The sequence below is a fragment of the Leuciscus leuciscus genome, assembly GCF_965113295.1.
Source record: "Leuciscus leuciscus genome assembly, chromosome: 15".
In the NCBI taxonomy this organism is placed as follows: Eukaryota; Metazoa; Chordata; class Actinopteri; order Cypriniformes; family Leuciscidae; genus Leuciscus; species Leuciscus leuciscus.
In genome coordinates, this window is record NC_138739.1 from 26,762,199 (window position 1) to 26,779,453 (window position 17,255).

General features: G+C 36.9%; 1 protein-coding gene across 1 annotated transcript; it reads right to left on the reverse strand.

Annotated features, from left to right (window-relative positions):
* Positions 1-247: 247 nt before the first annotated feature.
* slc30a7 (solute carrier family 30 member 7) lies at positions 248-17,032 on the reverse strand. The gene is made up of 11 exons (XM_082138246.1): positions 16,860-17,032; positions 16,242-16,343; positions 13,519-13,632; positions 13,264-13,351; positions 13,037-13,166; positions 12,793-12,945; positions 11,555-11,605; positions 8,276-8,411; positions 2,636-2,726; positions 1,058-1,207; positions 248-958 (listed from the first exon to the last, which is right to left on the reverse strand). Exons 1-11 carry the CDS (start codon positions 16,937-16,939, stop codon positions 911-913), a joined length of 1,143 nt encoding a protein of 380 aa, XP_081994372.1. The 5' UTR covers positions 16,940-17,032; the 3' UTR covers positions 248-910.
* Positions 17,033-17,255: the final 223 nt, after the last annotated feature.

The window sequence follows — 17,255 nt, forward strand, 5'->3', positions numbered from 1 at the left end:
TACTTGAAAGGAAATAAACAGTAATAGCCTCTGACATTTTACTGCAAATATGTTGAAGTTGGCTTCTGATGCTTGTACCTTCTTTGTGCATAAAAAAAAAAGTGCAATTGGAGTTTAACGATTTCCATTCAAGTCGTTCATCAGATTTATGTTTGAAACCAGCTGCTACCTTGTCGTTCTGTTGATATGAGGTTTTAGAAACTTTTTCATACAAACTTTACACCATGCATTAAACAGCAAAGCCAAATGCAAAGGAATGTTTTAATTGTAGACAACTCAAATTCATAAAGATCCAGTTTTCATCGCATTCATGTTGACCATCAAACACGGTCCAAGCGATTGTCCATGATCGTTTTTAAAAAGGCACTTAAGAAATTGCAGGCAAATCTGTTTATGTTTACATAATGGCATTAGCAAACAATTTCTGCAACTCTTTACAACTGAAACAAAGCAGGCGATGTACAAAAAGAGTCAATGAATCACATACTGCTATTTTTTTTTTTTTACAAATGTCCACTGAACTCCACATTCATACCACCAATAATTAAAACCCCATTCTGATCATGGAAAAGGGCGACAATTATTAGGAAAAGAAACAGTTTGGTGGGATCATAAAAGTAAAAAGCAATGGGGAACTTCAAAAAACAAACTTCAAATGACCAAGAGGGTGCAAAAATGTTGCAAGTTCTTTCTTCCCTCCAAAACATCAGATTGTTGTAGCTGGTCAGTTGTCGTTTTCTGGCAAAAGTGGAGTCAGACTGCTGGACTGCACCAGCTCCATCTTGATCCAAGATGGAGGTGGAGCGACAGAAACCCAAAGAGATGGGTTGAGGTGGAGAACTTCCCCACAGCAGCACAGAAGGTCTTTGGTCCCGGGACTCCCAAAGATCAGGAGAAATTTGGCCGACTCCTACATGGCAGCCACCTCAATCTGAACATACAGTTGTCTGACGCCAACCTGGGCACAGGGCGGAAAAGATCATGTAATGGAAACTTTGAAATGACATTTAATTAACAAGATGACTTTGTTCAAGCCATATTTTCCAACAGTCCCCACCTGTGTGAAAATGTTGTGCGTTTGGCTGAGAAGCCATCTAGAATCTGCATCGGGCGCCACAAGGAGTTTGAGTGTACCGATGTAGACGTCTGTGCAAAGGGTCCAGAAGTGAGGTTCTTGAAGGTTATAGACCCCCTGAAGCTGCTGGACCTGCAAAGAACATTACTGGTTAGCAAATTGAGGAGGTTCTAGCGGTCATTAAGGTCTTAAGTAGAGGTCTTCACAGTGAACCCGAGACCCGTCGACCCGGGACCCGACCCGGGACCCGTACGGGTTCGGGTCTATATTTTAAATGATCAGCCGGGTCGGGTCCGAATCTATTACTTCGGGTCCCGGGTCTGTTTAACATTGTGTGTAATACCCGTGCGATCGGAGTCATCAGATCAGACGCGGAAAAAAAACGGCCGTGATTAGACACTGCTTGTGTTTTTTTGTAACTTGCAACTTGTAAAATTAGGACACTCAAAATAAATTGCGTTAAAAAGCATTATTTTAGGTTGATCCAGCTAGCGCGCATGTGCAGTCTCAAGCGCGTGTCATGTTTCTATGGCAACCAGTTACCAGAGCTTCAGTGAGGGACCGCCAAACCGCGCTTTAGATTTTACAATATAAATTAACCGTCTTGTTTAATCTTAAAGTTTTAGTGGTCAGATTCAGACTCGATGCAGAGCAGAGAGCACGGAGATGATAGCAAATAAATAACGTCAGCGGCCATGGCACTGAACGAGCAATCGTTATTATAGTTCAAAAGGGCAAACAGTCAAAGTTAATATGCGAGTTAACTCGAGTTAGAATGTAAGTTACATGTGCAAAGTTGCATTTGTCATCCGTCACCGTGACATCAAGTGGACTATTGAAGCTGAAATAATGAGTGGATTAAGCTTGGACTTGGAATAACGAGAGGAATAACATGGATAACTTGTCGGAGGATTGTAATGCATGATCACAGCCAGTCAGGTAACGTTACAAGGAAGGGAGAGGAGACCAGCCTACTACGCTACTACGGCTCCTTAAATTAGGTAAGACAAAAAGTTGTATTTTTCGCAACAGGTTTATTGACTTGTAAGCAGTTTAAGGTGGAATATGTGACAATCGGGTCCAGTCGGGTCTGTGTCTTCCCGGCGGTTTCGGGTCCAGCTTTCAAATAATAGACGGGTCCAGGTCGGGTCCGGTTAGGCATTTCTCGGATCTGCACGGGTCCGGGTCCGGGTCCAGCTTTTGAAATAATAGACGGGTCCGGGTCGGTTCGTTGTAGCACATTACGGGTCTCTTTCGGGTTCGGGCACGAATTTTTGGACCCGTGAAGACCTCTAGTCTTAAGGCCAAATTCATTGGTTATCTGGAAATGTTTAAGGACAACCTGGCATCGCCATTTTGCAGCAGGATAAAGTTTAAAGATCAGACCCTCAATAAGGTGTCAAGTTCCTGAATCTTCAAATGTGGCTACTTGGTTAGCTAGTTAATTTTTGGGACAACTTGGCTACAATCCCAGTTGATATCCCAGATTATCCTGAAACTCTATCTCTAACCAAGTAGGCAAATATGAAGAACAGGATCCAGGAGATGGAAACGACTCACCCTTTGGTAGCATTCAGGAAGGGCATGGTCCAGAGAAGGAGGCGTCCGTTGCATCAAGATCCCTATGGACTCCCTGAGCAGAGGAACCACACTGTGGGAAAGAGGAAAGTGAGAAATGAGTCGCCGTTCTATCAGAAATAAACTCAATGGGGCGCCAAGTACAAGGCAAACTCTGGCAACAGGAAGGGATGCCACACGTAAAGACGTCATTGGGTTTGATTTGGTTTGTGATTTTAAAGCTTGACACATCTTGTTATAAAACTGGGGAGAGGAAATTCTGTCATAATCCTAATGAAAAGAGTTCTTGTTTGTCATGATTTTTTCAGAGCATGCTAAACATGGTCCAACATAAACTTGCCCATCTTATAGTTGGGGTGGAGTAGCAGAGAGCTGTGCTGATGTCATTCCAACAGATGTAGTGCGCGTGAGCCGGCAAGCAACCCTGAGCACACAAGGATAGACATCCAAACCCATTCATTCTGCAGAAGAATCACTTGGCAGAAACGGATGACTGGTTAGGAAAGGACTAAGACTATTTCTCTCCTAACCAGTCAGCCGTTTCTGCCCCATCAAAGCTAGGTCTTGGCTAGGCCAGCATCTTATAAAGTCATCAGTCCTCTTTCAAACCTTCAAGGCCTGACCACTGCTCCATCTGGGAACCATTAGAGGGTTCCTTGGTTTGGACTTCTTTACCGGTCCCTAATCTACTCGATCACCCCCACGTTCTCCTGAACTCCTCCCTGAAACCCCAGCCTCAGTTTGGGACACGCCAAAGTGGAGAAGCTGATCGTTGTCTCTCTTAGACCTTCACAAAACTGAAACGCAAATGTGGCATTCAACAAAGAAGCATTTCACAACATTTTACCTTCTTAAAAAAACAATGTCAGCCTTAAAAATATTTTGCCCCAACATTGTTTTGATAAATTATTACAAACTGCCATCATATTACTCACAAGGCTTCGATTTCACAATAGTCATGTCTTGACTTGGCTGAAATGTTCCTGTCAGGTGCTACAGACTTTCACTGCCCTACTTTGAGAGCAGAGATGAGTAATATTACACTGCGCTCCAGACCAATCTATAGCTTTACTGACTACTCAGGACTCTTTGTGGTCAAGTAACATTAGGTAATGCGTTAAATGCACTTGTTAAACTGCAACGCATGCAAACATTTTTGTTAATACTTCACTTAAAATGACTCTGGTTTACCAAGCAACCGAACAAACTTGTAATCTATATAAAAGCCATATAGGAACATGACACCAGAGCCTGAGTGGTCTGTCTCGTCCTTCTTTGGATCTATCAGCTTGAGTACACCTGGAAAGTAAAATGAATCAAGTCTACTAGCAGACTGACCGCATATATATATATATTATTATTTTAATATATTATATACGCAATTTTATATACTACTATTCCATGTAGACTCTTAATTAAAATTAGGTTATAAAAGCTGCATTTATAAATAAATAAAGAAGAATTAAGAATAAATGCTGTTTAAAATAGTGTTATATGGAGTACAGCATGTCACATCACAGAACATGCCAACTTCCCGAAGGATTTTCTATTGTCTGTTACCTATTCCACTGCAACATAATGTTTCCCATCGACATGTACTGTGACAGGTCATCATAAAACTGGCCACTGTGCATTCCTCTCAGTAACTGGTCTGTTTGTCCCTCTTTTAGAAAATAAAATGAAAACAGGAAAGTACTGGATGAGGGTACCTCAGACCTCTGACATCATACTATTGTTCCACACCTTCCTGTTCATTGAAACAGAGGCACTCACCGTTCACTGGTGCTTGATCGCTAACCTGTCTGAAAAAACCCGTAATGCAGTTACATTAGTGTGACTCAGCCAGCCAAAATACAATTACGTGCGAGTGTCAAGGGTAAGCTGGCCAGTGACATAGACAAAATGTCACCACCTAGGTCAGGGTGGCAACCAGGATAAATTATTTCTGCACGGACGAATGTAATCACCTATGAACTTTTCGGAAACCAGCTTGGAGTCACAGTAAAACACAAGCACTTCTAAACCGCACAGAAATTATTGGTTATCACGCCCAGACAACCTAGACCCTAATTGGAGCGCAGAAGCATTTATGACACCAGAACCACCGCAGGAATGATGTGACCTTAGTGAAGTCTGCGTCTGAATCGGCACAGTGGGAATTAGAGCAGGTACTTTTAACTTGAGATTTATATGGAAAAGGAAACAAACTTTTTTCATTTCTAGGGCAAGAAGTTCTTGGGATTCTACCACAAAAAGCTGAAGGTGATTTACTGCTAGGAACCTACTGCACTCAAGTTATGGTCAAATAGCTATTAGGCCTTGAACATAAAAAAAAAAAATGTATGTCTGGATTCAAGGGCATATTTTTGTGTGTCTACAGACATTTGAACATCTGACCAGCTCTGCCAATACTTTACTATAAATGATTACTAAAACTTTTTCTCTTGCCACAAAGCTGATTGTAAAAAGGGGTCCAATCTGAATATACAAGACAATTTAAGTAAACCTGGATGAATCGTCTGTCTCATTTCACCTAAAAAAATTAAGCCTGTAAAAAGAATTAAAATTAAATATTTTATTTTTAAAATACAAAAAAGAAAAAAAAAAAAGATCATAATAGAGTCTACTATATTTTTTATAAATAAATATAGCTAAATAAGTGATTATATATATTAAATAATATATTAGATTAATTCATTTTTAAATATTAATATTATCTAGCCTAATACATATATACTGTATTCATATTTAATATATTATTGCATAACATTTCTTTATTAAATTACATATAAATCATGCATTTTTTGTATGTATTTTAATGAAATGTTACGCAAAAAATAATCAAATGATTGTTTTTAAATATGCTCTATAAGAGCTAGAACTTACCAGTTAATATGAAATTAAAAAGAAATCAAGTTAACAGTGAACGTTCATTATTTTAATATGCAGAGCTGAGCCAAAATAAAGTGGATGACGCTGCATGTATATGTGGCTTTTTCCCCACCAATTAAACACCATGAATTAGAATTCTGAAAACCAGTACAGTGTAAAGTAGCTAGTTATGCAGCCAGCACAGTGCTAAAGCACATTATGTGAAGAAATACAGTAAATCAAAGAATAACAAAGTAACATGAAACAAAAGCAGCTTTGGATAGACAAACGAATCCATCCTCAAAGGCCCAGCTTTGTACACCCAGAACAAATGTTAATTACTGTTAATGTTCCCTACGCGCCCATTCCTTGGGCTTTAGGCTGCGACCCAAAGCGATTAGTGGTCTTTGGGAGACTTTGGTGGTGGGGGACTGCTGTAGGTCACAGCAGCAGGACTCCTCCACTCCCTCTTACTAATCACAGGGTACCAAGACAGCTCCCCAGATATCCCCCTAAAGCAAGGCTACCGCACCCAGAGCGGCCTTAGCTAAACACGCCCCGGTTCGCGTACAGCGGGGGGTCTTTTGCGGAGAGTCCCGCGCACATGGGTCACGCCTCAGGTGCGGCTGATGAAGGAGAAGTCATTCACCCTAGTGAAAGGTCAAACATCTGAATGTGAGCAAGATGGCTGGATCAAAATAAGGCACTCTACTGAGAATATCAATCTCACAATGTGGGGTGCATGGGGAAAAACGCTATCCAAACAAAGCAGAGTCCATCTTAACGATCAAACGAAGAACCACAGACATTCCACGTGGCCAATTATGGTTTATCTCTCACAAGACTCGAACAATAAATGATTCTGCGGTGCCAGACGTACACAGACATGAAGTTCAAACGCATAAGAGAGTCTAGAGTTGCAGATTAATATGTGCTTTGGTCCAAATCTTTCATACTGGTATCATGTGTTTAATAAATCTATGTACACGTAACAGGCCGGTTTCCCCAAACACATTAAGCCTAGTTCTGGATAATACATCACTTTTCTTAGGCTGTTTTCAGAATAATTTCTGCAGTATATAGTATGCAAATTTCGCAAGTACCCTTGACCTTCTACATTTGGCAAAATGGGTGTTTTATCCCACAACTTTAAGTGGAACACAACATAAAATACTTTGAAAAAAAGTCAATGGGGTCCAAAACCGTTTTGGTCCCAACTGACATTCATTATATGGACAAAAACAGGTATACCACAGTATCCCACAATGCAATGTGTTTGACATGGCCTTCCAATCAGAAGTTATTACTTCTTTTAACTCATTCTTTGACCAATTTTACATAAAATGTAATTAAAAATACAAAATAAAGTTTTAATTTGGGTCATGTGATTTAGAATGTTGTTTGGAATGCGTATCGTTCCATAATGAAGCAATTATACATACTGTTCCACATCATATTTTTTAAGTGTAACAGACTGTATGCAGCATTTATTTTATTTATCAAAAGTGTCAGAAGAGCAGGAGAGACTTCTTACCAACCCCAAATGTTTGAACAAAAGTTGTACTGCCTAGTATTCAATTGTGAACACTTTTTCTTAATCTGAGGTCTGAGAAAACCAATACAGGTTTAGTCATATCAAAATCTGTTAGCGTCAAAAGACAATGTCTACATATGGACCACAGGAACGAGACGTCTAGAGCTTCATGAGATGGAGGCTAAGCTCTGTTCTAGTTTGCAACAATTTTAATTGTGTGCTCTAGAAATGAAGGGCTTCCCATTTTCATGTGATACCTTTGTGTGTGTGCCATACCAGATCCGCCTCCAGATTGCACCTGAATGAGACCGAGACGCCGTCACGCAGGTGCAATGTGGGAAAGCTGCCATACTCTTAGCCTTACTCTCAATTCTCAGTATTTGCCACTCTGCAAATGCATGGAAAACTCAAGAACAGAGGGGAAAAAATGTCTAAGCTGGGGTCTCTGACATAAACCTCCCCTCTTTGAGAAACAAAGAGAAGGAAAAATCCATCTTAAAAGATGCCTTTGTTGCAGTAACATTCACAGATCGCCACCACATTCCAGAGAGGGAGAAGAAAAGCCTCAAACACAGAAGAGGGGGGTTGGAGAGACGAGATGAATATACGGGAAAGACTTGTGCATTTTGCAAAAAGGGGTTTGTGCGTTCTCCATCGGAGCGGTGGTATTTCACTGAAGCACAGTAACCGCAGGCCATCTGCAATTTAAACATGGGGCACACACACACAGCAGCTCCTGCTCAAATTTACACAGCCGTAAAGCACATTTACCTACATCACACAGAAAAAATAAAGCCTATTCATCACTATAAATCATCACTATTTCCGAGATTATGCAGGAGGAATGGTAGATTTGGTAGGTTTAAAAAGCGAACAAAGGCACAAGAATGCTAGACAAGCATGCATTTTTCCTGCTCAACTGGAGTTGTTTGAAAAATGCCACATGAGAGACTCCAGTCCTGGGTTTTCTGGCTTTGCCACATGTTGAGAAAGTGCTCTGGGCCCCACCCTCCGAGCGTGTATCCTGTAATTCACCCGGCTGGAGTGCCAACGGCTCCACAGGGCTCTTGGTGAAGGGCACTGTGAAGTGGCTTTTGTATGATCTGTGTTGGGTGCTGTTGAGGGTTTCTGGGTGGGGTTGAGGGTGGAGGATGTCTTGAGCAGAGTCGAGAGAGGTCAATGCTCATAATAGCGTGGGCCGAGGTGTGCGTACTCACCTCACTCCTATGAGAAGTGCGATGAGCATGGAGCAGATTGGGTCTGCGATCATCAGGTCGTATTTCTGCATTAGGATGGCTGATATGATGACTCCGACACTGCCCAATGTGTCCGCAACAATGTGAAGAAAAACTCCTGCAATGAAGAAAATTTGCATTTTGTGAGTCGCTTTGGATAAAAGCGTCTGCTAAACAAATAAATGTAAATGTTAGTTGTTCCAAAACCTAAAAAAAAAAAAAAATACACATTACCATTCAAAATTTGGGGTTAAGATGTTTTAAATGTTTTTGAAAGAAGTGCTTAAAAATTATGCTCACCAAGGTTGCATTTATTTGATTAAAAATACAGAAAAAAAAACAGTAATAATGTAAAATATTGTTACAATTTACAGTAACTTTTCTAATTCAGTACATTTTGAAATGTTATTTATTGCTGTGATGCAAAGCTTAAATTGTCTTTAGTCACATGATCCTTTAGAAATCATTCTAATATGCTGATTATCAATGTTGATCATCTGCTTTATTCTTGTGGGAAAAAAATTCAGGATTCTTCGATGAATAGAAAGTTCAACAGAACAGCTTTTTTTATTTTTTATATATAAATCTTTTGTAGCATTATAAATGTCTTTATTGCCACTTTTGATGAATTTAATGCATCCTTGCTGAATAAAGGTGAATTTCTTTACATATATATATTTATATTGATTACAGATGTACAGATATGAAAATTTTAGCCAATACCAATAGCTGATAATTCTTTATATTTCAAAGCCGATAAATCTAAATCTAAATCCATATTCTTATCGGGGCGATAACGTTCAAATACATTTTTTTTAATATGAGCCGATACTGATACGGTGGCCAATATACTGTGCATCCCTAATACTGACCTCAAACTTTTGAATGGTAGTGTATATATAAATATATAAAATATATACAAAAATACTCAAAATATATTTTTCGATATCTCAAAGTAGTATTAATATATGTAATATTAATATTATAACTAATTCTTTAATATGTATAACAAATTATATTAAAAATAATATAAAAATAAGTGCAGTGAGTTGAAAACCCCTGCACTAGGGCTTTTGTCTACATGAAAGGTCATGATTTTCACTTAAAAATCACTAATATTGAGTAAATATTGAGTCTGAGATGAGGATACAACATTTGCTAGCACCCATATTCAAAACATAACGACTGTGGGCAGAACTTGCTGTCTGGGATACCATGTCTAGTGGTAACCCTCAAACTAATGATGTAATTTCACAAACAGGTAATCGAGAACATCCTAGAATGAATAGCCAACCTGTAAGACTGTCATCCCTGACAAAATCTCCAGAATATATCAAAACATACAATACTCCGCTAAATCCTTGAAGTGAGTTAGTCAACTTTTCCTAAACTCAAAGGTCTGTACTGGCTGTCCTGTCATGACACTGGAGAATAGTTGTGGACTGTGGTGTGATGGCACGCCATGAGACAGTCCACTAAGTCCTTTCCTTTCCCCAGAATGAGATGACATACTTGCGGTTACTCTCAGTTTTGCAGAAAGCATGACCGCAGTATTGGAGCAAACTCCCTAATAAGTGAAGACCCCGTCCAAATGCGGTCAAAGCAAATACTAGAAAAATATCAAGAATGCTGGAGCTCACCGCATCCTTATAAACAGGCTGTGTTTTGAATAGAATACTAGCTTACCAGATTATATGCAGTATATACTGCCAACAATTAAGACAATACAATAGTAATGGGAACAGTAGACAAATGAAAAAGAAAATGACCTGAAAGTGTTTATTTTGGTATATATATATATATATATATATACATATATATATACATACACATATACACACACACACACACATACATACATATATATATATATGTATATGTGTGTGTGTGTGTGTGTGTGTGTGTGTGTGTATGTGTGTGTATATATATATATATATATACACACACACACATATACACACACTACTATTCTATTATTCATTAAACAAAATATTTTAAAAATAAAAACACTTGATAAAACATATCACTCTTTATTATTATAAATATATAAATTTCCTTAATAATAATAATAATAATAATAATAATATCTATTTTTGTAAAATTATAATAGTAATAAAACTGTTTTAATTTAATAATAATAATAATAATGGAATTAAAACAATGTTTTTTGTCAAATTACTTTTCTTATTATTAAAAGATTTTTTTATTATTATTATTAATGAAAACATTTGTCTTTTGTAAAATAATATCAATAATTAATATTTTCATCTCATAATGATACTACTACTACTACTGGAATTAATATATTCCATTATATTTTTCCCAAATAACATTATTTTGGGAAATTAATAATATTAATATTCTAAATTCTAAATTGAAATCCAATTTAATAATGATGATAATTGTGTGAAAATGTCCACCATTGGCATTGCATTTTGGGGAACAGTAGTCTGTGCAGTGCATTATATTGCATACTGCACATTTAGGCAAACACAGTACAGAAAATTAGCATACTAAGCTCTGTGTAAAAGGTAAGAGTAGTACACTAGAATGCTATTCCAAACATAGCCAAATTAGACATGACGAGCTTCAGGATGGAAGGTTGGTACAATCTACTTGCAAATTCATCACTGTGAGTGGAGAAGAGGATCCACGGCTGGGATGGAGGCAGCGTAACCTTTTGCACTGTCACCTCCTCTCCCCCCCTCCCCCTTCTCTACATGGTCCTCCCTTCTGTGCCCCGTTCTTTCTCCCTCGAGCAGGCCTCCCAAAGGATCCATTCTCTCTCTGTGTGTGCCAGGGTGAAGGGGACAAACTATTTTCTCTGCTCTGCTCTTTCCCACACAAGCTCGGACAAAGGGATTTAAAGCGACAGTGTACCGCACTTGCTCTAGTGTCAGTGTTAACCAGGTTAGAGTCCGAGTCAAAGGTTAGAGGTTGGGATGGTCAGAGGTGTCACTTCACCACACATAAAAGTCCATCATCCAGTCACATCTTATGTAGACCACTCATTTCAAGTGTTTTCCTTGTTTAAATGAAGATGCATAATTTTCTGAATTGTTATGACTACAGAACCTCATCTACTAAGAATTCGAAATATTGACCGCCTATAAAAGAGGAAAAAGCTGTCTAGACCTGATAGATGTGGTTGTAAATATTTTCATATCTGGTACCTTGCTAAAAGCATGCTGATTATCGTTAAACAAGAGATCTCTAGCGCCATCTGGAGGTGACTAAACATACATAAAAAAAAAAACATACCTTGCAATATCTGCTTGCTGGCACCTTTCCCCGGTGTGTGTGATTGGTCATCTGAGGACACAGACAGATTAGAAATTAATCATGTTATATCAGACACCATCAAATTTTGACACAGCATGAGGACACCAAATAACACATCTGATGCATTAAACAGATATATATATATATATATACAGTGGTGTAGTCTACGTGATACGCAGGTATACGCCGTATACCCACTAGAAAAGGCCAAGGATTTGCGTATACCCACTTAAAAAAAGTGTGAGGATACGTATCAACTTCGTTTTGTGTCAGAACTTTCACACTTTCATTCATAAATTCACCCCGTCTGTGTTTGCGAAGCGACGGATCGAATCGCGGAATCCAGTCACAAATGGAACTTGCTATATAAAGCAGAACGTCACGGAATTAGGCTATTTTTGAATGAATAAATCAAAAGTAGCTGCTGTACAATGAATCAAATCTCGATATGGACTAGTGTCTATGAATATTAAAGCTAAAAGAGACTGCAATTGTTCTACGCGTCTCTGGGAATGAGCGCTCAGTGTGCTCCACTACACACACACACACACACACACACACACAGAAGCACGCGTGACTCACGCTCGTGGTGTTTTCAGCGTTTCACTGTATTGAGACATGATGTAGGCTACACATGTGCATTTCATCGCAGAGCTGCTATGAGAGTCACTTGATGAGAATTTCACCATTTCATTTGATAAAACTATCGTCATTCATTCGTTTCATATACACACAGAAACTGTTATGTCTTTACGACAACCTGTCAAAATAAAAGTTCTGTATAACTTGAAGAAATTATAACAGAAATATATTACTATTGCACAGAGTATACTTCAGGCCTAATAATAATAATAATAATAATAATAATAATAATAATAATAGTTTATTAAAACACACAGAAACTCAAATGTCTACAACCCACCAAAATAAAAGTTCGGTCTAACTCAAATTAATTAGAAAGGAATTGCACAGTAAAATGTATTTTAAAATTTTTTTTTTTTCAAAAACACCATTTCTAAAAGTAAATTTGTATTTGTGCCTATAATGTTTTTTGTTTTTTTAATTGTTGATAATTGTCAACTGATAAAACCTGTGCTTCAGGGACAGGTGTTATATTAGAGCTGGGGGTGTTATATTAGAGTATACTCACTACAAAAAACTAGACTACACCACTGTATATATAGCACACAAATCAGTGAGGTAACTTCAGGTCTTACCGTGGCAGTGGGGATCGTCATGCGAATGGCCATGTCCTCCGTGTGAATGACCATGATCATGTCCATGTTTGGACTCATGACTGTGGCCGTGGTCTCCATGACTGTGTCCATGTCCCACATTCCCATTAAACAGAGAATGACTGTGGCCATGACCTTAAAATTGTAATCAAGATGACACATCTATGAAGAAGCACGTGTGTGAACGACTCGGACCTGTTTCACCAAATAGTTACAAGATGCTTACCTTCCCCATCGTGTGAATGTCCATGTCCTCCATGCTGAAAAACGAATATTCCTACAAGATTCACCAACAGCCCAGCTATAGACACCGGGAGCAAGCGTTCATGGTGCACATCAGGGGGTTCCAGCGCCCTCTGGTGAGAAGACGAGATGGCATCATTCATAAACAGATTTGACTGGATCAGTGTCACTTGGCAAGTGAATCAACTGTAATCTTATAATCGTACGTACCTCTACTCCTTCTGAGAAGATAAAGAAGGCGGTAAAGATGAGGAAAAGGCCGTTCACGAAGCCCGCGAGAACTTCTGCTCTGACATACCTACAAAAATAATCCAATGGGCTTGCATTAGAATGCAGTGATGCAACCCAAGACAGGCGTTTCCTGTCCACACCACGCAAGCAGAAGTGAATATATCCTTCATAGGAAACTTGTGTCATTGGTACTCTAGCACAAAAGTTGTTTTAAGTTGTGAAGTGGTCTCTCACCCGTATGAGAAGGAGTCGTTGGACCTCCACCGTGAGATGACTGATGCTGCAAGGCCTGCCAGGAGAGCCGTGCAGTCGAAGAACATGTGAAAGGAATCGGATATCAAACCTAAACTGAGAATCAAAGCAACACAAAAAGGGAAGTGTTTAATAATCATGAAACCTGAGAACTGCATCCCACCCCATATGAGGTCAGAGTCGCGTAAGGCCTTTTGTTAGACATTATTCACTCTTTCATTTAAAGACAAAGATATGTTCATACTGACAGAGATTTGGGTGTATCAAGTATTGTTGGTTGCAAGTGGGTCAAACTGTGCAATTAAATAGATAAATCATTTCAGTGAATAAAGTAAAAAAAGAATATTATAACAGTTATACTCTTATGTTTATATTTGTTTTTAAATGTACAAATACAACGAAATAGTTCATTATAATAATAATTCAGTTTCTCATTCTCAAATGACAGAGACTTTAAATTACTATAAAAAACGAAATAAAAAAATATTATTAATATCATTATTAAAAGAATTCAAGCTTTGCTGCAAGCACTCCCATTCACATAATAATTTCAAATGACAGATAGTGTATTAAAACAATTATAATAAGTAATCATTTTTACATAAAATTATTACAAAATAGTATCATTATTATTGACATAATAATAATAATAATAATAAGACTTCACTATCTGCACTTCCATTCATAGGATTTGTGTCATTAATTTGCATTATACTATCAGTGTATTAAATAAATGATTATATTAAACAACAATAATAAAATGTAAACAAAATAAATTATTCACGTCAACTGAAAAAAAAAACTTCTACTAACTTTGTCACTGCAAATTGCTGACAGTGTTTAGTCAAATAATAACCATAATAATTGATGATTTAAAAAAAATAGTAGGAATAATAATAATAATAATAAGCATATTATCAGTGTATAAATAAATTATTATAATTAACAATAATAATTATAATAATAGTTTTGTTGTTATTATGATGAATATAGTAAAGATGATCAATTATTACATAATTAAATATTATAATTATTATAATTTTTTTTACTATTATTCATCAAGTAATAATAACAATAATAAAGCTTCACTGTCTGCACTCCCATTCGTGGGATTGTGTAATTTGCATAATATTATCAGTGTATTAAATAAATTATTATATTAAACAACAAAACAAACATAAAACAATAATTCCACGTAAAAACTGAAAATAAAAAACTTCTGTTAACTTTTTCATTGCAAATTGCTGTTAGTGTGCACAATTTACTGTTAGTGTGCACAATTTACTAATAAACATCATATATATATATATATATAGTACAGGTCCAAAGTTTGGAAACAGTACTATTTTTAATGTTTTTGAAAGAAGTTTCTTCTGCTCATCAAGCCTGCATTTATTTGATTAAAAATACAGGGGAAAAAAATGTAATATTGTGATATATTATTACAATTTAAAATAATTGGTTTTCAATTTATTATACTTTAAATTATAATTTATTTCTGTGATGCAAAGCTGAATTTTCAGGATCATTACTCCAGTCTATCACATGATCCTTTAGAAATCATTCTAATATGATGATTCATTATCAAAGTTGGAAACAGTTCTGCGGCTTAATATTTTTTCATAACCTGTGATACTCTTTTAGGATACTTTGATGAATAAAAAGTAAAAAAGTAAAAAAAATTAATAAAAAAAAAGCAGCAAGTTTTTTAAAAATATAAATCTTTTGTAACAACAATATACACTACTGGTCAGTAATTTGGGGTTTGAAATAAATCAATACTTTTATTCAGCAAGGATGTGTTAAATTGATAAAAAGTGATAGTAAAGATTTATATTATTAGAAAATATGTTTTTATTTTGAATAAATGCAGTTCTTTTTAACCTTTTATTCATCAAATATATTAGGCAGCAGAACTGTTTCCAACACTCATAATAAATCAGAATATTAGAATGATTTCTAAAGGATCATGTGATAGACTGGATGTCCCATGTGACACTGAAGACTGGAGTAATGATCCTGAAAATTCAGCTTTGCATCACAGGAATAAATTATATATATAAGTATATTCAAATAGAAAACTATTATTTTAAGTTGCAATAATATTTCACAAGATTACTTTTTTTTTCTGTATTTTTGATCAAACGCAGACTTGATAAGCATTAGACACTTCTTTCAAAAATATAAAAAAAGTAATGTTTCCAAACTTTTGACCTCTACTGTAAATGTATATATAAGTCTAAACTCTAAACCAATTGCAACCTCAATAAAAGTATGTATGGTGCATAAATGGGAATATATACTGTGATTAATATACAATGGCAAACAAATGGTTAATGCCACTTTCCCCATATTTGGTATATTAGGAATATTACAGCTATTTCTCAAAACCAAGCCAGATCTGCTTCACTAAAAAGTATTTTTGGGCATTAAAGGCATTGTTAAACATTCAAACATACCTATATGCTCACATATGCCGTCTAGATAAAACACCTCAATAGGTTTTGAGCCACATCCTGTATTTTATTAACTTCGATCAGCCATCAATCTCCCTTAAAAGATGACTATGATAACAGATCATGGGAGAAACTCCATTCAAAACATTCCTGACATACGTAAAGGCCCAAAACAAAAGCACACTAGCTCATCCCACATTAGACCTACGTGGCATAGTCTTGTGTTTGGCCCCCTACTGTAAACGTTACCTGTTACTCCATATGCCGTAACTCAGCTCCACGAACGCGAAGGACAGGTTCAAACACAGGAAGAAAAACAGATTGCGAGAGGTTTTATCGGCAAGAATTGATCTGGGGAAGAACACAAAGACAAAAATAGAGAGGGAGGTTCATGACCGATTCATTTAAAAAAAGCGGACTTACCAGACAGACTGGCTGTAAACCCACAGCTAACAAACACACGACTGAAGTTTATTCAAATGAAATGCTCTGGGGAAATGACATTTGGTCCAAATACACTCTTAATAGACATGTTTGGTTGTGGCATATATTTTAACAAATGTAATAAAGTAAATTGAGAGACATTATACATTTTAGTTAAATGTTAACTTCGCTTTGCTAACATCTGTCTGGCTGAAAGATAACCTAAAGCTTTCTGCTTCCTTGTCATAACAGTTCATTTAACTTTTCAGGATGTATTTATTCACTCTATATATTGTGTAAAGGAATTAGTCTAAATAATGTTTTACAGACACGTTTTTAATACAGTTTCGCGAGCTAACTAGCATGCTAACTGCATTAGCCACACAAAACCGACAGCTGTGAGTGAAACTCAATGAATTATTATACATATTTAAGCGTCGTTACCTGAACCAGCCCGATAACTTGACGAACAAGTTGAATTTGGCAGGCTTGTACTCGTCATCTTTGATGGATAACGGGAGCATGTTTCAGCGAAGCGTCTCCGGTTAGCCGTTGAGCAGCACTGCGGCTTCACGAGCGTCTGGACGCAAGACAGCGGAAAGTCATCGCGCCGACGTCGCGCGCGTCATGTCACTGACCCGGTCGGTGGAACTGGTATTGAACAAACCCCACAGATTTTCTTAAATAAATGTATACTCAATCATTGTAATGTTTATCTCGTGTAATGTGTTTTAATCCATTCATTCATTCATTCATCTTTGATTATATATTTAAATAATCAAACCATTTATACATCCATGTTAGAAATATTCATACATTTGAATTTTATTACTCGGAAGT